General features: G+C 46.5%; 1 protein-coding gene across 1 annotated transcript in view; it reads right to left on the bottom strand.

Annotated features, from left to right (window-relative positions):
* LOC144499458 (high-affinity choline transporter 1-like) overlaps positions 1 to 23958 on the bottom strand; it is a 102265-nt gene that overhangs the window by 61142 nt on the left and 17165 nt on the right. The window contains exon 3 of the mRNA XM_078221445.1: positions 21759 to 21914. Within this exon, the coding sequence (XP_078077571.1) occupies positions 21759 to 21914 (156 nt within the window). The remainder of the gene's footprint in view (positions 1 to 21758; positions 21915 to 23958) is intronic.

Here is a 23958-nt window from a genome sequence, read left to right as displayed (position 1 = left end):
CACCGCAGGCAGGAAGGGAATGGGTGACCACCAGACAGAGCAAGAGAGATAGGCAGGTAGTGCAGGAATCTCCTGTGGCCATTCCCTTGCAAAACAGATATACGGCTTTGGATACTGTTGAGGGGAATGACCTCTCTAGGGAAAGCAGTAGCAGCTAAACTCGTTGCACCACGGTTGGTTCTGCTGCAGAGGAGAGGGATAAAAAGTGTGCCAGTGCAATAGTTATAGGGGATTCAATGGTAAAGGGAATAAACAGGCATTTCTGTGGCCGCAAACGAGACTCCAGGATGGTATGTTGCCTCCCTGGTGCTAGGATCAAGGATGTCTCGGAGCGGCGACAGGCCATTCTGAAGGGGGAGAGCGAACAGCCAGTGGTCGTAGTGCATGTTGGTACAAACAACATAGGTAAAAAAATGGATGAGGTCCTAAAAGCAGAATACAGGGAGCTTGGAAGTTAAGAAATCGGACTCCAAAGTTAGTGATCTCAGGGTTACTACTGGTGCCACGTGCTAGTCAGAGTAGAAATGACAGGATATATCGGATAAATACATGACTGAAGAGATGGCGTCAGGAGAAGGGTTTCAGATTTCTGGGGCAGTGGGACCAGTTCTGCAGGAGGTGGGACCTGTACAAATTGGACTGGTTACACCTGTGCAGGAATGGGACTGTTGTCCTAGGGGGAGTGTTTACTAGAGCAGTTGGGGAGGGTTTAAACTAATATGCCAGGGAGATGGGATCCTATGTAAGGAGTCCGAGAAGGAGAGAGCAAGGACAAAATGTGGGGAGAATGTTCCAACTACATCAAAAATCAGGAAAAAAGTTAAAAGGAAGGAGAACTCGGGAGATGTTATTAATGGAAGTGTTAGAATTCAAAAAGAAGGTACAAAAACTGGCATATGGGAACTTGATCTGAATGCTCATTCGAAAAATGTAGCATTCGAAACAAGGTAAATGAGTTGACAGCACAAGTCATTGCGAACGAGTATGATTTGGTGGCCATTACAGAGACATGGTTGCAGGATGGTCACAACTAGGAGTTAAATATCCAGGGGTAACAGACTGTTCAGAGGGACTGATAGGAAGATAAGGGAGGTGGTGTAGCTCTGATATTTAAGGATGACATCAAGGTGGTAGTGAGAGATGATATAGGTTCTATGGAAAAAAAGGTTGAATCCATTTGGGTGGAAATTAGAAATAGTAAGAAGAAAAAGTCACTGATAGGCGTAGTCTATAGGCCACCAAATAATATCATGGTGGGGCGAGAAATAAACAAAGAAATAACTGATGCATGTAAAAATGATACAGCAATTATCATGGGGGATTTTAATTTACATATCAATTGGTTAGACCGGGTCAGTCAAGGCAGCCTTGAGGAGGAGTTCGTAGAATGTATCTGTGATAGCTTCCTTGAATAGCATGTAATGGAACCTACAAGGGAGCAAGCTATCCTAGATCTGGTCCTGTGTAATGAGACAGGAATAATTAATGATCTTGCAGTTAGGAATCCTCTCAGAAGAAGCGATCACAGTATGGTTGAATTTAAAATACAGATGGTGCGTGAGAAGGTAAAATCCAATACCAGTGTCTTGCGCTTAAACAAATGAGACGACAAAGGGATGAGGGAGGCGTTGACTGAGGTAGACTGGGAGCAAAAACTTTATGGTGACAATTGAGGAACAGTGGAGGACTTTCAAAGCGATCTTTTACAGTGCTCAGCAAAAGTATATACCAGTGATAAGGAAGGACTGTAGAAAAAGAGATAATCAGCCATGGATATCTAAGGAAATAAAGGAGGGTATCAAATTGAAAGAAAATGCATACACAGTGGCAAAGATTAGTGGGAAACTAGAGGATTGGGAAATCTTTAAAGGTCAACAGAAAGCCAGGAAAAAAGCTATAAAGAAAGGTAAGATGGATTATGAGAGTAAACTAGCTCAGAATATAAAAACAGATCGCAAAAGTTTCTACAAATGTATAAAATGAAAAAGAGTGGCTAAAGTAAACATTGGTCCTTTAGAGGACGAGAAAGGGGGATGTAATAACTGGAAATGAGAAAATGGCTGAGGCATTGACAGGTATTTTGTGTCGGTCTTCACAGTGGAAGACACAAATAACATGCCAAAAATTGATGACAGAAAGGCTATGGCAGGTGAGGACCTAGAAACTATCATTATCACGAAAGAGGTAGTGTTGGGCAAGTTAATGGGGCTAAAGGTAGACCAGTCTCCTGGTCCTGATGGCGGGAGAAATAACAAATGCACTAGTGGTAATTTACCAAAATTCGCTGGACTCTGGGGTGGATCCCACATTTGGAAAACAGCAAATGTGACGCCACTGTTTAAAAAAGGAGGTAGACAAAAGGCAGGTAACTATAGGCTGGTGAGCTTAACTTCTGTAGTAGGGAAAATGCTTGAATCTATCATCAAGGAAGAACTAGCGAGACATCTGCATACAAATTATCCCATTGGTAAGACACAGCATGAAGGGAAGGTCATGTTTGACTAATTTGGTGGAATTCTTTGAGAATGTTACATGTGCAATGGACAATGGGGAACCTGTGGATGTGGTGTATCTGGATTTCCAGAAGGCATTTGACAAGCTGCCACACCAAAGATTGCTACATAAGATAAAGGTGCATGGTGTTATGGGTAATGTATTAGCATGGATAAAGGATTGGTTAACTAACAGAAATCAAATAGTGGGGGTAAATGGGTGTTTTTCTGGTTGGCGATCAGTGACTAGTGGTGTGCCTCAGGGATCAGTGTTGGGACCGCAATTGTTTACGATTTACATCGATGATTTGGAGTTGGGGACCAAGTGTAGTGTGTCAAAATTTACAGATGACACTAAGATGAGTGGCAGAGCAAAGTGTGCAGAGGATGCTGAAAATCTGCAAAGGGATATAGATAGTCTAAGTGAATGAGCGAGGGTCTGGCAGATGGAGTACAATGTTGTAAATGTGAGGTCATCATTTTGATAGGAATAACAGCAAAATGGACTATTATTTAAATGGTAAAAAATTGCAGCATGCTGCTGTGCAGAGGGACCTGGGTGTCCTTGTGCAAGAATCTCAAGGAGTTGGTTTGCAGGTGCAGCAGGTAATTAAGAAGGCAAATGGAATTTTGTCCTTCATTGCTAAAGGGATAGAGTTTAAAAACAGCGAGATTATGTTGCAGCTGTATAAGGTGCTGGTGAGGCCACACCTGGAGTAGTGTGTACAGTTTAGGTCTCCTTACTTGAGAAAGGATTTACTGGCACTGGAGGGGGTGCAGAGGAGTTTCACTAGGTTGATTCCGGAGTTGAGAGGGTTGGCTGATGAGGAGAGACTGAGTAGACTGGGGCTATACTCATTGGAATTCAGAAAAATGAGGGGAGATCTCATAGAAACATATAAGATTATGAAGGGAATAGATAAGATAGAAGCAGGGAAGTTGTTTCCACTGGCAGGTGAAACTAAAACTAGGGGGCATGGCCTCAAAATAAGGGGAAGCAGATTTAGGACTGAGTTGAGGAGGAACTTCTTCACACAAAGGGTTGTGAATCTGTGGAATTCCCTGCCCAGTGAAGCAGTTGAGGCTACCTCATTGAATGTTTTTAAGGCAAGGATAGATAAATTTTTGAACAGTAAAGGAATTAAGGGTTATGGGTAAGTGGAGCTGAGTCCACAAAAAGATCAGCCATGATCTTACTGAATGGCGGAGTAGGCCCGAGGGGCCAGATCATACTCCTGCTCCTAGTTCTTATGTTCTTATCATCAGATGGTTAAGAGACCCCATAGGCACTTGTTTGGAAGGCACTGGCAAGAGACAGCTGCACATGTCAATGGAGGCAGTGAAGGAAGAAGATGATCTTACACGAGAATTCAATGAATATATCTTCAAATGCCATGTCCTAGTAATTGCATTCTTGTCCTGTCTGTTCACCACATTACCATCACTTACCTCCGAACAATCTATTAATCAGGACTCAAGCTTAACATTCATATGCTTCACCTCATCCTCAGATATTTAGCACTGCTTCAAGCCTTAAGTCCACATCTCACAGTATTCACACATTGGTAACTGTTCAATAATAGCCATGAGGTGCATGCAAAGCATTGTATGCACAGTCAATGCCACCCTGCACCTTGAGCAAGCCTGCAATTTTGCCAAGTGCTCATGCTCACTCAGCCTGTTTGTTTCAGACAAGATAGAATGAAATGAAAGTGTCTCTCTTTGCAGAGCAGCTCAGTGATCTTTTTTATGCAGCAGTGCACTGTAAGTTGTGAGATGCTGCTTCTACCTCCAGCAGCAGCCTGGCAGGAGCCAAGTTCAGAGGCACAGTTACCTTGAAAGCCATAGATATTGCAACCTTTTCGCTTCTCTGCTGTTTATTTTGTGGCTGCAGCAAGTGGCAGATTTCAGTGACAACCTGATTAGTGAGGCTCAGACATCTCAAATAGTGGTCATTATTATAGATGAGATATGAGAATTACTCCCTAAATACCCTATGGTTCGCTGGTGTGAATCTTGCTTCCCCCAATCTCTTTTAAGCAGCTTGTCCAGCTCTGTTTGGCCTCTGCTCATTCTCCCAGTCATATTCAAGGCCTGGTGGAAGGCCTTCTACTCCAGCCATGTCTTGTACAAACGTTGCAGAAGCATTTAAGTCAACAAAAAGCACTTCAGCATCTCAACTGAAGAAAGCATCAAGAAGTGTGTAATTGTAGTAGTAGTCAAAAATAAGCCATCAAACAGCATGCAGGTGATTGATGGTGTGTTCAAATAGCATTGGTGAGGTGGAGAGTGCGATCCTTCATGCTATTTAACAGTCAGCTCTATGAGATTAAGGAATCACCATAGGTTGGAGTGTGAATCTCCAAAATGGCAGTATTGATGTTAAATCAATATTACATGCTGAATTACATCATGATCTGCCTGCTCTGTATGTTGCTGGTGAACATCAGGCAGTGACATACAAAAACCTCCATGAGGAAGGAGTGGGGTGCACCTACTCTCAGAAGCATGCATATATTTTTGATATTTACAAGGCCTCTTAGCACCCAAAAAAACATACTACAGAGCTCAGTTTTACCACTTATATTCACAAGAGGATTTGGAAAGAAACTAGAGGAAAAAAAACATGTATTTTGCTTCCTTGGCAGGTATATTACAGCAATTTAAAGTGGAATGTTTTCACCACAAGTTGCTGAAGAGATTACAAATCCCAGAAGGGTTTTCTGGCATAATCAATAAATGACTTTCTGTGCTGCCACATTCAATGATTTGTGCGTATGTACCTGGAGGTCTACCTGTTCCTGCACCTGCTTCTAGAATTATGCCCTTTATTTCATATTGCCTCTCATAATGTACCACTTCACATCTCTCTGCATTAAATTTCATTCACCAGAAGTCTGCCTATGCCCGCTAGAAATGTATCACCATCCTCTACAAAATATACAACATCCATGTTTTGTACCATCTGCAGATTTTGAAATGTGCACCCAAATCTAGGTTATTAATATATATTAAGAAAGGCAAAAGTCTTGATACCAACACCTGGGGTGTCCACTGTATACTGGTCTCCAGTCCAAAGAACAACATTCCCCATTACTCCATTGTTTCTTGTCACTCAGCTAACTTCACATCAATGCTGCCACTCTTCCTATTATTCCATGGGTTTCAAGCTCACAATTAAGTTCAGTAAGTATAGATGCTCTGTTGTGTCACCGTGCCACTTATTAATAAATGTAGCTGTCAGTTAAGGCCTAAGCCACATACAACTGTGATATTTATTCTGCTGTCTTCTGAAGTCCAGATACATCACGTAAGGACCTATAATAAAACTAGCAAACCAATATAAGAATGTTTTGTTTTCAATCCCTGGACATGCCTTTAGTTTACTTGAATCTGATTAAAGGATGCTCTCCTTGGAACGTAGCAAGCAAAAACTTACTTGGAGGAATAGTCTTTGATTTTAAATCCCCCCAAAAAATCTAGAGTAAAAAAACATGATATGGTTCTACCAAGCATTAACTCAATTGAGCTATAACACCCAAAATGAATTATAATCAGGATCATATAATTTTGAAGACAGAATGGAAGCAAACTATGAGGAGGCATTCCTCTAATTAATTCAATGCCATATTCTGATTCCTTACTGTTTATTAAATTATATAGCCTGCTTATAAGCTTGAAGGTCTAAGTTAGACTGACAGCTAAAGTGTAGAAAACATACCAGCATCCAGAAACTGCAGTACAGCTATAATTATTATAATATGCTAATTTAATAATGCACTTCAGTGTCTGCCCCTACAACATTTTTACAAACCTTTACAGATATTGTGACCCATCTTGGAAATTGGGAAGATAGTACATGTTAATTGGCTTTGCATTGCATTTATGATAATTGTTTCTGGATGGTAGTTACTCCTATGTGAAGTTTCTGTTAGGAAATAGGACCCAGAAGTAGATAAGCTGACCACATTATTTCCTAAAATGAAATAAGAACAAAGTGCTGGAAAAACTCAGCAGGTCTGGCAGTTTCTGTGGGGAGAGAAACAGAATTAACATTTTGAATGCAAATTTATACACTTTGGTGTGAAAAACAGAAGAGTATTATTTAAATTGGGATATATTGGGAAGTGTGGATGTACAAAAGGATCTAGGTGCCTTTGTACACCAGTTAATTAAAGTGGAGAGGCAGGTGCCACAAGCAAATAGGAAGGCAAGTAATATGTTGGCCTTCATTGCGAGAGGATTTGAGTTTAGAAGTATGGATGTTTTACTGCAGTCGTACAGGGCCTTGGTGAGACCTACACCTGGAGTATTGCGTGCAGTTTTGGTCTCCCAACCTTAGGAAAGATATATTTGCCATAGAGAGTGTAGCAGAGGTTCACTAGACTGATAGGGGGGTTGGCGGGACTGCCTTATGAGGAGAGATTGGTTTGACTGGGCCTGCTGGAATTTAAAAGGATGAGAGGAGATCTGACTAAAATGTATAAAATTCTAACAGGACTGATCTGTGGATGATCCATCGTTCAATAGATTTAAGACTGGAATTGACAGATTCTGGTCTTCAAGGAATCAATGGATATGGGACAAAGGCAGGCACATGGAGTTGAAGCCCAAGATCAACCCTCCATGATCATTTTGAATGGTGGAGCAAGCTTGACAGGCCATGTGGTCTACTCCTGCTCTTGTGTTCATGTCCCACCAGTAGCTTCATTTTCTGATCTCTGGCAACAAAAGAGATTCTTATAAAGACATAGAATGGTAGAAATTTCCAGCAGAGAAGAAAACCATTTGCCCCATTGTATCGGTGCTGGCTACAAAATACCAGCTGCAGCCACAATCACAATTTCAAACTCAGAGTTAGGCTAGGACCGCATTGCTAGTTGCTTTTAAGATGTGAGTATCGCTGGCAAAGTTTACCCTTTACGAATTGCCCTTCAGAAGGTGATGGTGAGCTGCCTTCTTGAATGGCTCCAGTCCATCTGTTGTAGAGACACTTACAGTGCTGTTAGGATGGGAGTTCCAAGATTTTTACTCAGAGACAGAGAAGGAATGATGATATACATCCAAGTTAGGATAATGTGTGACTTGGAAGAGAACTTGCAGGTGTTCCCATGGGAACCTCTCCTGGCACAGGGGAAGACACTAGTGGGCCCAGAGACTACCGTCCCAGGCCCACTAATCATATGGAAATAGTGGGCTGATTATGTGGAAAAAAGGGGCTGGGAGACTTGCGATCGGCTGGATGCTGGCTGCGAGTCCTGCTGCAGGCCCCCCGCTGATGTCAGCGCAGCGGGCTGGCAAAATCCTGACCACACTGTTTTGGTTTCAGCTGCTTTCTGTGGTAACAAATTCCACAAGTTTACCGTTCTCTGGGTGAAGAACTTTCCACTCATCCCAGTCCATTATACTTAGACTCTGACTCCAGAACCAGGAGTCATAGTCTAATTATAAGGGGTAAATCTCCCCTATAATTGGAAATATCATTCCTGCATCTACCCAGTCTAGTGCTGTTACAATTTTATACGTTTCTATGAGACCCCTCTCATTCTTCTGAACTCCAGCGAATATAATCCTAACCAATGCAATCTCTCCCCATATGTCAGTCCCGCCAACCCAGGAATCAGTCTAGTAAACCTTCGCTGCACTCTCTCTATGGCAACAACATCCTTCCTCAGATAAGGAGACTAAAACTGCACACAATGGGGGTGATTCCCCCATCGCGACCCGCAAATTTTCTGGCGGGTCAGGAGATGCGTGTGTCGGACATTTTGCAGGTTCCCCGCAAGCGTTTATGACCCACACGCATCTCCCAACTGGAAAAAAATGGCGCTGCCGGGACTGTGCTGAAAACCGGTGTGCCGCTGATTTGCATTACTTACCATACCTTAGCATGCCATTATCGGGATCGACGCGGCAATCTCCGCCCACTTCTTTGGTGTGATGTCACTTTGGCACGAATCAGAGTCGGTATATAAAACTCTCAACCTGGCGTGGCAGCTTGAACCGGTGTGAGGAGGTAAGTGCTGCTAGCGGAGTGCGGGGGATATTGCAGGCAGGCTCTGGAGATGTCTGGTGGGCTTCTTTCTGCTGTCTTCAGGTGCTGGCCCATGGACCAGTGAAATCTGGGGTAGGGGTGAGGGGGCTTCTATTTTCTCAGAGCTCTCTGGGTGAGGTCCTGTGAAGGAGTCCTGCTCAGCCTTCCCCTCCAGGGCAGCGCTGAAGCTCAGTGTGGGAGGCACCCTCAAGGAGTCCTGTTCAGCCTTCCCCTTCAGGGCACTTTGCAATGACATTGTCTTGCCGCGGGATGAGGTCAGGTGTGCTGGTGTTCCGGGGTGGGGGAGGAGTGCACCATGCGCTGACTGAGGCACAACTAGATGAAGCAGCTGCTGCTCCAGGCCGGGCTGCAGAGGTTCAGACATGGACTGCATGGAATCTGCTGTCATTGGACACACATCTGGTGCTGATTTGCAGTCTGTCCCGGCCCTGTAACAGTAAGAAGTCTCACAACACCAGGTTAAAGTCCAACAGGTTTATTTGGTAGCAAATACCATAAGCTTTCGGAGCAATGCTCCTTCTGCTCAATGCTCAATGAAGGAGCATTGCTCCGAAAGCTTATGGTATTTGCTACCAAATAAACCTTTTGGACTTTAACCTGGTGTTGTGAGACTTCTTACTGTGCTTACCCCAGTCCAACGCCGGCATCTCCACATCATGCCGGCCCTGTGACACAGACCAGCGACACATGCCTGTCACAGATGCTGCAGTTGCACACACAGCAATGGCTCAAGGGTGCGCATTACCCACGGCTGCACACTGACCTTCATAATCTGTGCCAGCATTTGCCATGATGGGAATCTCACACAATCCTAATCGGGCCACGCATTGCACCATGGATTGTGTGGGGCTGCCAGCTCCCACAAGTGGGGGTATTGGCCCAAGTGAGGGATTGGGGTGGTGCTGGGTCTATGCAGCCAGTGATAATAACCTGTCATTCTACTTTGCAGATGGATCTCGGTTTGCTCGATTTGGAGCTGGCCATGTTGGTGGCAGCAGGGGCGGAGGAGGAGGAGGCGGCTCAGGAGGCGGCAGGCATGGAGAGACCACCGCAGGAGCAGCCACTACCAGTCCCTCAGGAAGGAGGGCAGGGGGTTGCAACTGAGGGCCAGATGGTGGGTGAGCAGACTCCCGAGAGGGTGCACAGAAGGCGGAGGGTGCCGAGACCAAGGGGGTACAGGCCCCACCAATCATTCAAGGCCCTCTCGGAGGAGATGTGCCGTCGCCGGCTGCGGCTCTACAAGACCATGGTGTGACACCTTTATCAGGTGCTCACACACCTGGCACCTCAGAGGAGAGGCGGCCACCCACTCCCAGTTGACGTTAAAGTTATGGCTGCCCTGAATTTTTACGCCTCCAGCTCATTTCAGGCACTCAGTGGTGACCTAGCTGGGATCTCCCAGGCCTCCGTGCACAGATGTGTGCGGCAGGTCACAGATGCCCTGTACGCCCGGGCACGGCAGTACACAAACTTCGATGTGGGCAATTCACAGCAGGAGGCCCGGACTCTCAGCTTCCCTTCCATTGCTGGGATTCCCAATATCCAGGGAGCGGTGGATGGGACACACATCGCCTTGCGGGCCCCACATGCAGGACCGCAGCAATTTGTGAACAGGAAGGGGTTCCACTCCCTGAACGTCCAAATTGTCTGCGACCACCTAATGAGGATCATGCAGGTCGATGCACGCCATCCAGGGAGTGTCCATGACAGTTTTGTGCTCAGGCAGTCGGATATCCCTGGGCTCATTGAAGACCAGCCCAGGCTCCCGGGATGGCTAATGGGTGACAAAGGATACCTGCTAAGGTCATGGCTGATGCCGCCTGTGCGGAGGCCCAAGACCGAGGCGGAGACCTGCTACAACGAGGCCCATGCAGCCACCCGCTCTGGGGGGACCTCCAGTATGACCCTGTGTGCGCTTCACGCATCATCATCATTTGCTGTGCTCTGCACAACATTGCCCAGCAGCAGGGAGACCAGCTGGAGGAGGAAGAGGAGGAGGAGGAAGAGGAGTGGCGAGGGAACGAGGTGGACATCCCGCCATATGAAGAGCCAGAGGAAAGAGGGCGGGTGGCGATGGTAGGTATTCGGCAGGGAAGCAGTGAGGGACGCCTTGATTGCAGCCCACTTCATCTAGCTGGTGCTGTGCAGTGAGGGGGTTGCAACCACCACACATCCACCGCACCCCGGAGCAAGTGCAGCCGCTATTCCCCCCTCCAAACTGACCTGGGCCCTCAAACCACCACATCACCCTTCCCCAGCCTCTCTCATCCTACCGGCCTATCCCCCAGAAACATCCAAACCTGTTAATGTGTCTGGGCTGGCAATGGTTGCGAGTCTTGGTTGAAGGCTGGAGGATGATGATGACTCACTGTTGTGCGCACTGGGATCCTGCCCCGGTGCCACTCAAGTCTGACTCCTACCTGTACTCCGAATGCACGCTGCCACCCTGGCCCACGTAGCTGTAAGGGTTGGGGACACATGTTTTTTGGCCAAAGTGCCGGGGGGGGGGGGGGGGGGGGGGGTGGCGGGGGGGGGGGGGGGGGGGGGGGGGCGGGGGGAACTTGCACCAAGGGTCTGGTGGATGTTGGGGAAGGTAAGGCAGGCTCTCTGTAACATGTGGCTGAGTCTCCAAGGCTCAACAGACAGCACCTCTATGGTTGGGGATCGGGACCACTCAGCTCTGTGGGGGGGGGGGGGGGGGGGGGGGCGCGGGGGGGGAATCAGAGACACATTAGTCACAGCTGTGAGGTGCAATTAAAAGTTTGTGTTCTTAATGTTATTGCTTAATAAACCCTGACTACTGGTGACCTTCACCCGTGGCCTCTAAGTGAACTACAACTTTCTTACTTTGCGCTGTCTACTGCTTCTTCTAGGTGCTACCCCAGGATGCACATCGGAGGTGGAGGTGTCCAGCTGCGATGCATGCCCTGTTGCCTGTGATGCCCTTGGTGGATGTTCCCTGGGTGCCGGGACCTGGAAAGCCCCAGTTGACTTGCGAATGGCACTGTTTCAGTGCCACCCTGTTCATCTCGCTGGCCCTGAGATACCCCAGTATGAGGAAGGGGGGAATCGGAAGGTCTCAGGACATCCGGGATCTCCGAGGTGAAGGGCCCTGGCATGGGCTCAAGCCCTTCCTCCTCCCTTGGGATGCCCAGAGGCCCCGGGGCCATTCCATAGGATGCCAGGGTAGCTGGACTGAGCTCCAGAAGCTCCGACATCACCTGGCTCTGCCAGTCCTGGAGGCCTAGATGCACCTGCCCCATTATCTGTGATCCCTCAGCCCTGGCCCTCAAGACTGGGCCAAGCTCTGGAGCCCCTCAGCAGTAGCCCTCTGAGCCTGGGCTAAGTTGTCGAGGCTCACAGCCATGGCCTGCTGTGTCTCCAGAATGCCAGCGAGAGTCCCAGCCATGGCCAGCAGTGTCTCCCACATGCCCCCGACACCCATGGCTATTGAACGCTGTGCCTCCTGGATGCCGGAAACACACTCGCCCGTGGCCCGTTGTGTCTCCAGGATGGCCTGGACCCTGTCACCCATGAGGTCAGACCCCTGAGCCAGACTTTCCACTGTAGTCGCCACCCTTGCAGTGTTGGCCTGGGTCTCATGCTGTGTCGGCACCACCTCCTGCAACAGCACTCTGTTTGACTCCCCTAAACAGCCTTGCAGTTGCAGCACGGTTGCTGGCAACCCTTCCACAACTCCCCGGGTTTCCTGATGCATCTCCACCAGCCTTGGGAGGTACAAACCCAGAGGCCCAGCAGCTGGCTTGGGGACAGCTGAATCCTGGCCTCCGGCAGACCTCCGTGTGCCCGAGCCCTCGGATGTGTCCACCTCCACCCGATGTGCATCAGTGTCTGTGATGTGCTCACCTGTTCTTGACCTAGCAGCCTTAACACTAAAGGTACCCACTGTGGTGGTAGTCTCTGTGTTGGTGGGTTGTGTGGTACATGCTGGTGCCACTTCAGTGGTGCTGCCCTCGGAGGATTCCTCAGTGCCTCCCTCCGAGGTGTCATCCAGGAGGTCGTGGGCAGTTTGCTCCAGAGCAGCGGGGGTGGCGCCAACCCCGAAGGGCCGGGTTCCTCTGGGTCCAGAGCAGTAATAAAGAACACACATTAGGGGAAGGGAGGCAAATCATTCTATGCAGCATCGCACTTACTTAGAGGAGGACCTAGATTGAGGGTGCGCTTCTGCTCACTTGCATGCTGGACGCTGACTTGGCTGTCGGTGACCAATCGGGAAGGCCCATCACCGCCTGCCGGCTCTATGGCACGTTCCTCGATGCTGGTCAGCTGCCGCAGGTCAGGTACACCACCACCAGTCTGTGTCATCTCACAGAAGTTGTGAATGTTATTCTCCTGTGGGAACATAAGGTGGATAGCAAGCATTAATGTATTGCAGTGCATGGTGTGCAATGCGTGCCTGTGTCTCAGGCCTTGTGCTGGCAGTTTCAGGGAAAGCGGTCACCACTGAAGGGTGAGGGGAAGGGGTTAGATTCTGTTCCTGGGGGATGGGTAACTTGTTGCACGCCCTTCAGGTGAAAAGCAGGGTTTGAGATCCATGCTAAGCATGTGCGGGGTTTCAAGTGGGATGCTCACTCACCCTTGCTGCTTGAAGAAGATTGTATATTTTTTTCCGACACTGCTGGACAGAGCGTGGTGTCAGGCTCCTGGCATTCACCGCCTCTGCCACCTCCTCCCACAATGCCATGGCGGACGCACCCCTTGGGCGAGGGCCCTGACCATGGAAAAACTGCTCACGCCTCTCCTCCACGGCATCTGGCAGGTGCTCCTGGTCGGTCTCTGTGAATCTGGGAGCAGGTTTGCACGCAGCCATCTTTGTGGCGTGACTAGCTGTGTGTCCATTCCTGCAGCTTATATACAGCTCTGGCTTATTAGGGAAGAGGTCTAACAACACCAGGTTAAAGTCCAACAGGTTTATTTTGAAGATGTCTTCAACATGTCATTGATGAAGACGAACATCTCACCAAGGCCATCCCCACACCCCCACTTCTTGCCTTCAAACAACCGCACAACCTCAAGCAGACCATTGTCCGCAGCAAACTACCCAGCCTTCAGGAGAACAGTGACCACAACACCACACAACCCTGCCACAGCAACCTCTGCAAGACATTGCGGATCATTGACACGGATGCCATCATCTCACGTAAGAACACCATCCACCAGGTACACGGTACATACTCTTGCAACTCGGCCAATGTTGTCTACCTGATACGCTGCAGGAAAGGACGTCCCGAGGCATGGTACATTGGGGAGACAATGCAGACGCTACGTCAATGAATGAATGAACAATGCTCAACAATCACCAGGCAGGAGTGTTCTCTTCCTGTTGGGGAACACTTCAGCAGTCATGGGCATTCGGCCTCTGATCTTCGGGTAAGCATTCTCCAAGGCGGCCTTCACGATACACGACAATGCAGAGTCGCTGAGCAGAGACTGATAGCCAAGTTCCGCACACACAAGGACAGCCTCAACCTGGACCTTGGGTTCATGTCACATTATTGGTAACCCCCACGACTTGCCTAGGCTTGCAAAATCTCACTAACTGTCCTGGCTGGAGACAATACACATCTCTTTAACCTGTGCTTAACGCTCTCTCCACTCACATTGTCTGTACCTTTAAGACTTGATTACCTATCAAGATTCGCATTCCAACGATTATTTTGTAAATTGAGTTTGTGTCTTTACATGCCCTGTTTGTGAACTGAACTCCCACTTACCTGACGAAGGAGCAGCACTCTGAAAGCTAGTGGATTTTGCCACCAAATGAACCTGTTGGACTTTAACCTAGTGTTGTGAGACTTCTTACTGTATTTACCCCAATCCAACGCCGACATCTCCACATCATTATTAGGGGAGTGCAGGTGCAGTGAGTGTGGCCAGTCAAGGGCCCGTTGGCAACAAATACTTGTGAGAAATTTTGAAGGCTGCTTTCAGTTGAGTGTCATGCATCCATCCATTTGCCTTCAGCTGATTGGCTGCCATTCAATAGGCTGCTGTGTCCAGGACGGGGGTGCAATACTCAAGGCTCCCATTCAAGAGAGGGAATTCTCGCAAGCTGGGGTTGTGCACGTCAGCACAATGCAAGTTCTCTGCAGGGCAGCAATGAGGTCAGTATGTTCAAGGGATGGAGGGATGGGCTACCCACATTATCCGATTCATGGGGGCATGGGGTGAGCGGGCAGCCATGTCTGTGTGTGGATGAGAGGGGGGAGCAGTAATTTCTGTATGGGGAAGGGGGGCCAGCGATGTCTGTGTGGGGGAGGGGGGTTGTGGGGGCCAGTGATGTCTGTGGGGGGGTTGTGGGGGCCAGCAATGAGGCCAGCGATGTCTGTGTGGGGGAGGGGGGCCAGCAATGTCTGTGGGTGGGGGGGTTGTGGGGGCCAGTGATGGTTGTGGGGGCCAGCAATGAGGCCAGCGATGCCTCTGGGGGGATTGTGGGGGCCAGCGATGAGGACAGCAATGTCTGTGGGGGTTGGATAGCAGTGATCTGGATGCTGGGAGGTCTTTTCAGCGATCTCCTAGAGATGTGTGCATGCGCGGGTTCCCGCTCATCCTGCCAATTTCAGGCTCTTTGGTGTGAATAGGCCCCATCCCTGAGCTTTTAATGATATTCATGATTGTGACCTCTGCATTGCACAGAGCAGGGAGATTTGGGTCGGACGTTGCACTGAGAAAACAATCGTGATCTAGACCAGCTTTCCCGCCAATTCAGCACTGTTGGGAGAATCGCCCCCAATATTCCAGGTGTGGTCTCACCAAGGTCCTATATAAGAACTAGGAGTAGGAGTAAGCCAGCTGGCCTCTCGAGCCTGCTCTGCCATTCAATAAGATCATGGTTGATCTTTTCGTGGACTCAGCTCCACTTACCCGCCCACTCACCATAACCCTTAATTCCTTTACTGTTCAAAAATTTATCTATCCTTGCCTTAAAAACATTCAATGAGGTAGCCTCAACTGCTTCACTGGGCAGGGAATTCCACAGATTCACAACCCTTTGTATGAAGAAGTTCCTCCTCAACTCAGTCCTAAATCTGCTCCCCCTTATTTTGAGGCCATGCCCCCTAATTCTCGTTTCACCCGCCAATGGAAACAACTTCCCTGCTTCTATCTTATCTATTCCCTTCATAATCTTATATGTTTCTATAAAATCTCCCCTCATTCTTCTGAATTCCAATGAGTATAGCCCCAGTCTACCCAGTCTCTCCTCATAAGCCAACCCTCTCAACTCCGAAATCAACCTAGTGAATCTCCTCTGCACCCCCTCCAGTGCCAGTATATCCTTTCTCAAGTAAGGAGACATAAACTGTACACAGTACTCCAGGTGTGGCCTCACCAGCACCTTATACAGCTGCAACATAATCTCGCTGTTTTTAAACTCCATCCCTCTAGCAATGGAGGCTAAAATTCCATTTGCCTTCTTAACTATCTGCTGCACCTGCAAACCAACTCCTTGTGATTCTTGCACAAGGACACCCAGGTCCCTCTGCACAGCAGCATGCTGCAATTTTTTACCATTTAAATAATAGTCCATTTTGCTGTTATTCCTACCAAAATGGATGGATGACCTCACATTTACTGCAGCAAGATATAATTGCAGCAAAATATCCCTGCTCCTAAACTCGAATGCTCTCGCTATGAAGGCCAACATACCATTTGCCTTTTTTACTGTCTGCTGCACCTGCGTGCTTACTTTGTGATTGGTCTACAAGGACACCCAGGTCTCGTTGCACAGTCCCCTCTCTCAACTTATAGCCATTCAGATAATAATCTGCCTTACTGTTTTTGCTACCAATGTGGATAAATCACATTTATCCACATTATACTGCATCTGCCATGCATTTTCCCACTCACTCAGTTTATCCAAATCATACAAATCACTGCATCCTCTTCACAGCTCACACTCCCACCCAGTTTTGTGTCATCTGTAAATATGGAGATATTGCTTTAGATCCTTCATTTAAATCATTAATATATATTGTGAATAACTGATGTCCCAGTGCTGATTCCTGCAGCACCCTACAATCATTGCCCAACAGTCAGAAAAAGACCCGTTTATTCCTACTCTCTGTTTCCTGTCTGCCAACCAGTTTTCTATCCATCTCAATACACTTCCCCCAACCCCATGCACTTTAATTTTACACGCTAATCTCTAATGTGGGACTTTGTCTAAAGCCTTCTGAAAGTCCTAATAAACTACATCTGCTGGCTCCCAATAATCAACTCTACTAGTTACCACCTCAAAGAATTCCAGTAGATTTGTGAAGCATGATTTCCTTTTTGTAAATCTGTCCAGTTCTACCATTATTTTCCAAGTGAACTGCTGTAAAATCCATGATAAGGGACTCTTGCATTTCCCCATTACCGATATCAGGTTGACTGGTATATAATCCCATTTCCTCTCTACCTCCCTTTTTAAATAGTGGGGTTACATAAGCTACCCTCCAATCTGTAGGAACTGTTCCAGAGTCTATAGAATCTTGAAAGATGACCACCAATGTATCCACCATTTCTAGGGCCACTTAAGTACTCTGGGATGGAAATTATCAGGCCCTAGGGATTTATTAGCCTTCAATCCCTTCACTTTCACCAATGCCCTTTCTCTACTAATACTGTTCTCCTTCAACTTCTCCCTCTTCCTAAACCCTGTGTTCCCCAACATTTCTGGTATGTTATTTGTGTCCTCCTTTGCGAAGACAGAACCAAAGTATGCATTTAGTTGGTCAGTCATTTCTTTGTTCCCCATTCTAAATTCCCCTGTTTCTGACTGTACGTAGCTGACATTTGGTCTTCACCATTTTTTTTCCTTCATATACCTCTGGAAACTTTTACAGTCAGTTTTTATGTTTCCCACAAGCTTATTCGTGTACTCTATTTTCCCCTACTTAATCAATCGTTTGCTCCTCCCTTGGTGAATTCTAAACTTCCCCCAATCCTCAGGTCTGCTGTTGTTTCAATTTGTATGCATCTTCCTTGGACCTAATACTATCTCTAATTTCCCTTGTAAGCCATGGTTCAGCCAACATTCCCATTTTTCTATTGAACCAGACAGGAATGAACAATTGTCACCCATGCACTCTTGAATGTTTGCTATTGCCTATCCACTGTCATCCCTTTAAGTAATGTTTCCCAATCCATCATAACCAATCTACGCTTCATACCATTGTAGTTTCAAAGAACAAAGAAAATTGCAGTACAGGAACAGGCCCTTCAGCCCTCCAAGCCTCCACTGACCACGCTGTCCGACTGAACTAAAACCCCCTAATCTTCTGGGGACCATATCCCTCTATTCCCATCCTATTCATGTATTTGTCCATTGGCAAATTTGGTCAGTCATTTCTTTGTTCCCCATTATAAATTCCCCTGTTTCTGACTGTAAGCAGCTGACATTTGGCAGTTTCCTTTATTAAGATTCAGGACACTAGTCTCGGAATCAACTATGTCACTGTCAATCTTGATGAACAATTCGACCATATTATCATAGAAAATCTCAGGCCAGTCATTCTTACTTCATTTTTGGAATTCAGCTCTTTTTCTCCATGTTTGATGTATTCAAGTCAGGAGCCAAGTGCCCCAGGCAGAATCCACACTGACCATCAGTGAACATGCTGTGAACGATTCTTCCATCTCGCTGTGCTGCTTTTGTAGCGCAGCGGGCTGGGAGACTCGAGCAGAGGCCGGTTCGCGGGCTCCCCACTGCAGCCAGATTTCTAACGCCATCAGCTCTGTGCCAGAAATCAGCGTGGAGCTAAATAAATTATTTAAATCCTCATCTCCATCTATTTTAAATATCATTAGCAGCCCCAATTTATAATGGGGAACAAAGAAATGACTGACCAAATTTGCCAATGGACAAATACATGAATAGGATGGGAATAGAGGGATATGGTCCCCAGAAGATTAGGGGGTTTTAGTTCAGTCGGGCAGCATGGTCAGTGGAGGCTTGGAGGGCTGAAGGGCCTGTTCCTGTACTGCAATTTTCTTTGTTCTTTGAAACTACAATGGTATGAAATCTCCAGGCTCGCTAGCCTCTCCCACTCCCTCCTCCTCCCCCACCCCCCCCTCCCCCCCCACCCCCGCCAGGAGTATTTCGCTCCAGTGGGGTTTAGTATAGCTCCCTACTTGCGAGGAGCTGGTGGCCTAACCCCTCTAGAGTGAAAGGGGGGCATTCGAGGCCCCTCGGAGGGTTGGGTATCGTTGGGGGGGTGCCCCCGGGCATTGTCACCATGGCAGCCTGGGCCCCCTTGGCACTGCCCAAGGGGCAAAATGCCTATGCCCAGAGGGGCAGGGTCTAATTGGGGTGGGGCTTGATGGGGGTAGGGCCTGATGGGGGTGATTGGTGGGGATGAGGCGTCCCGATGCCACTCCTCATTTGGGCTGAGTGACAGAGGGAGGAAAGCCAGCATTCAGGGTTGGCCATTGGGGTGGGGGTCAGCCTGCAAGTTGGGGGGTACAGGGCTGCCAGGAGGAAGGGGGGTTGGGATTGTGGACAGGTGGGGTCTGGGCTGCTGGTGTGGTGGGTGGTGGATGGGGAGATTGGGACTGGGGGGGGGGGGGGAGGGGAGGGGAAACATCAAGGCGGGCTGGGAGTGGGCGGGGTTTGAGGCTAGCCCAGACATGTTCATGGGGACTAGCGATCGGGCCATGGGAGGCTCGGAGGGCCAGCGCTGCAGGCTGGCCAGCGATTGGGAGGCCAGCAGTGTGGGGCCACTGCGCATGCGCCGATCTTGATGCTGACAGATCAGCGCATGGGCAGTGACCCACTCAGCGCTATGCTCCTGGCCTCTCCAGCAGAAATAGCTCCACTGATTTTCAGCGCGATTCATACTAGTGCACTCTGCAGTGCATAGAGTGTGGGAGATTCATTTTGAAAATCCCGTAAAGAAAGCCGCATGATTTACTCCAATTTTTACATGAATTCGACACTTAGAATTTTTTGGGGAGAATCGCCGCTGTTATTGTTGAGTAAGTGCTGCTTTATAGCATTGTCAATGACATCTACAATGTCAGCCACTTTGATGTTGATTGACAGGAGACTGATGGTGCAGTGAGTGGTCTGATAGAATTTGTATCGCTTTTCATGCCAAAAACTTGTTTTCCCTTTGACAACTAATTGATTAGAAATCCAAGTTCATCCAAGATTTGAATGTTTCTTCCATGGATCCCATGGTAACCTATAAAATTCTAACAGGACGAGACAGGATAGACGCAGGGAAGATGTTCCCGACAGCAGGCGAGTCCAGACTCAGGGGCCATCATCTGAGAATACAGAGTAAACCATTTAGTACTGAGATAAGGAGAAATTTCTTCATCCAGAGAGTGGTAAGCCTGTGGAATTCTCTACCACAGAAAGCAGTTGAAACTAAAACATTGTGTTTTCAAGAAGGAGTTTGGTATAGTTCTTTGGACTAAAGGGATTAATGGACATGGGGGAAAATGGGAACAGGTTACTAAGTTGGATGATCAGTCATGATCATAATGAATGGCAGAGTAGGCTCAAAGGGCCGAATGGCCAACTCCTGCTCCTATTTTCTATGTTTCTATGTCTGGAACAATTCTTTAAATTCTCTGAGGCACCTGAGCAGGATATGAGGAGAAGATTTTGATGTGATAGCTAATCCACTCCACACGTCTTTTCTTCTGATATCTCTATTATGATCCTTCCTACTCCTCTTTCCTATATTGATATGGCCAGCATTCCTTTGACCAACTCAGTACCCTGTTCTGGCTTTCCCTGCATATCCATTGATCCCTATAGTCTCAAGAACTTTAACTAACTTCTTCTTGAAAACATATAATATTTTGGCTTCAACTGCTTTCTGTGGTAGAGAATTCCACAGTCTTACCACTCCCTGGGTGAATAGATGCTGCTTTGGTTCCCTCTCTTCCTAAGTTATAAATCGACCAGCCCACGCATTTCTTACAATGCCAAGTTTGGTACTTCCTCCATGCTACTTCATTTTTTGTAGAATTTTAAATACTTTACTTCCAGCCTTTGCTTCTTCCTACAAATGAAAATTTAAAAGCTTGTTGGCATCTATTTATTACTTCATGATTTACCTCATCATTTCAATTATTTTCAACCATAGTTTTCCATGTTACTTTCTTTTTAAAGTTTTTTTTAAAAATTGCACTGTTAAAATTTGTGGAATGAAATGTGCCCAATGCCTGTTGGCTGTGGAATTTTGTGTGTAAAGCTTTGGGTAGTGTCATTTCAGTTTATCACCCTTTGCAAGGTTCAGATGGTATCACTCTCATCTTTTCAGTCAGAATGTTGGAGATTCACATCCATTCCAGGAATTGAGCATATAACTTAATACACTTGGATTATAATATTCCATTGTAGTGCTATCTGTCAGAGGTGTTACCTTTCAAATGGATTATAGAACCAGAGAAAAATATAGCACAGGAGGAGATCATTTGCTCCATTGTGCCTGTGCCACCCCTGTGGTAGAGCTAGCCAATTAATTCCAGTTCACTTTGCAAATGTATCCCCCTTCAGGTATTTATCCAATTCCCTTTTGAATTTTGTTATTGAATCTGCTTCAACCATGCTTTCAGGGAGTTCATTCCAGAACACAACTGTGTAAGAAATGTCTCCTCACGTCACCTCTGATTCCACTGTGAATGACTTTAAGTCTGTCTTCTAGTTTCTGCCACTAGGCACAGCTTCTCCTTATCAATATCATTCAGGACATTTAAGGAGGCACATTGGACAGGATTTTATGGCCTTGCTCATCTGGAAACCGTAAAAACCCGCCCAAGGTCAATGGACCTTCCCATTGTCCACTCTTCGCCCTCTCTGATTCCCGTGGCAGGCGGGACAGTAAAATTCTGGCCATAAGCTCTGAACTTGTGAGACTGTTTCCAGTGGAAAGCTGTGCTTGATAGGAATGCTGTTGAGAGAATCAGGCAAATAAACTATTATGCCCAACTATTGGTGCAAATGAAATTTTGGTCATCAATTTTTATGACAAGATAATTAGGAGCATGTTGAATCAGATGAGTTGCACTCAAATTCCAACTCTTCTTGCTAATCAAGATTCTGTGTTGGGAGTAGAATCTCACAAATTTGGGGCTGCAGTATTTTCCTGCTTGCTTCAAAACTAAATAAAGAGCATTCATTAGAACCATTTCTCCATTATTTACAGGTTAAAAGCAAGAAAGTTCTTCTAATGTATGCTATATTTTCTCACCAAGAGCTGTTAGTACAGCTGCTGACCAAAACAGCTCTCCCAGTACAGCAGGGATGAACATCAGGCTACCAATCCCTCCACCATAGGTTTCCTGAAAGGGATCCAACATGGTCACATACCTCCTCGATCGCATTGTTTTAGCGAAAAACAAACCGCCTGCAAAAGTGTTATTAAAAAACCAATTTGTTATATCGGATTCCTTTGTTTATAATAACAATTACTGGCAGTAATATATATTACAAATATTTGTGATCTGAACAGTTATGAAATAAATGATGTATGCTGTGCAATTGCATTATTCTTGGAATGATAGTACCAATCACATTGCAAATACTACTGGTGCTTCTATAATATCAATTATATCACCTGGATGTGTGCTGGTGCCTCAGCTATTTATGACCTTGGAAGAAAGAACCACCTGTATTATACCTAAATTTGCCTATGATACAAAGAAAAGTAGGAAAGCAAGTTGTGAGGAAGATTCACAAGACAGAATTTTCCCATCCTGCCCACTATGGGAATCGTAACGGGCGGGACACGGACCTTGCAGAGATCCTTTGACCTCGGCTGGGATTTTCCAGCCTTGGGGTGAGCTTGGCTGGAAAATTGTGCCCAAAGAATCTGCAGAGGCTATCATTAGATTAGTTGATTGGATGAAAATTTGGGAGCTGAAATATTATGAGGGAAAATGAGCGTTAATCTTATTGAAACATATATGATTTTGGGAGGGCTTGACAGGCTAGGTGCCAAGAGAATGTTTGTCCTCATGGGGGAATTCTAGAATTAGGGGGCACTGTTTAACAACAAGGGAGTCTCTCATTTATGATGCAGATGAGGAGAATTTTCTTCTCTCAAAAGGTTAATGGTCTTTAAAATTCTCTTCCTCAGAGAAAAATGGAGGCTATGTCATTGAACATATTCAAGGCTGAGTTAGACGTGTTTTTGACTGACAAGCGAGTCAAAGGTAATGGTGGCAAGAAGCAAAGTGGAGTTAAGGTCACAATCGGAGCTGCCATGATCTTTTTGAATGTTGGAGCAGGTTGGATGTGACAAATGGCTGATTCTTGCTTCCATTCCTAATGACTTTATGATGTAATGGTGTAGTCATATTGCATGGCTCTTTCAGAACTGAGTGACTCAAATTCCTTCTACAAACAGTAAAGATCCTCCTTTGACTTTGGAATATTATGGGTAGCAGATGAAGAGGTTAAAACCAATTTTATCCAACATTCTGTAACATTTAGAAATGATTGGTATGTTGAAATTTGGTAAAAGACACTTCAAATTGTCATGTGATGCTATAATACCTTCAGAAGATTTTTACCACATGGTAGGTTGTTGCATAAAGTTAAATCTCACAAGATCCAGGGTGAGGTAGCCAAATGGATACAAAATTGGCTTGACGACAGAAGACAGAGGGTGGTTGTAGAGGGTTGTTTTTCAAACTGGAGGCCTGTGACCAGCAGTGTGCCTTAGGGATCAGTGCTGGGTGCACTGTTATTTGTCATTTATATTAATGATTTGGATGAGAATTTAGGAGGCATGGTTAGTAGGTTTGCAGATGACACCAAGATTGGTGGCATAGTGGACAATGAAGAAAGTTATCTAGGATTGCAACAGAATTTTGACCAATTGGGCCAGTGGGCTGACGAGTGGCAGATGAAGTTTAATTTAGATAAATGCGAGGTGATGCATTTTAATCAAACCAGGGCAGGACATACTCAGTTAAAGGTAGGGCGTTGGGATGAGTTGTAGAACAAAGAATTCTAAGGGTACAGGTTCATAGCTCCTTGAAAGTGGAGTCACAGGTGGACAGGGTGGTGAAGAAGGCATTTGGCATGCTTGGTTTCAGTGGTCAGAACATTGAATACAGGAGTTGGGATGTCTTGTTGAAGTTGTACAAGACATTGGTAAGGCCACACTTGGAATACTGTGTACAGTTCTGGTCACCCTATATTAGAAAGGATATTATTAAACTAGAAAGAGTGCAGAAAAGATTTACTATGATGTTACCGGGACTTGATTGTTTGAGTTTTAAGGAGAGGCTGGATAGACTGGGACTTTTTTCTCTGGAGCGTAGGAGGCTTAGGGGTGATCTTATAGAAATCTATAAAATAATGAGGAGCATAGATCAGCAAGATAGTCAATATCTTTTCTCAAAGGTAGGGGAGTCTAAAACTAGAGGGCATAGGTTTAAGGG

The sequence above is a fragment of the Mustelus asterias genome, chromosome 10, assembly GCF_964213995.1.
Source record: "Mustelus asterias chromosome 10, sMusAst1.hap1.1, whole genome shotgun sequence".
NCBI classification, from domain to species: Eukaryota; Metazoa; Chordata; class Chondrichthyes; order Carcharhiniformes; family Triakidae; genus Mustelus; species Mustelus asterias.
The sequence above is the reverse complement of the archived record's forward strand: the minus strand, read 5'-3'. Positions and strand labels throughout refer to the sequence as shown.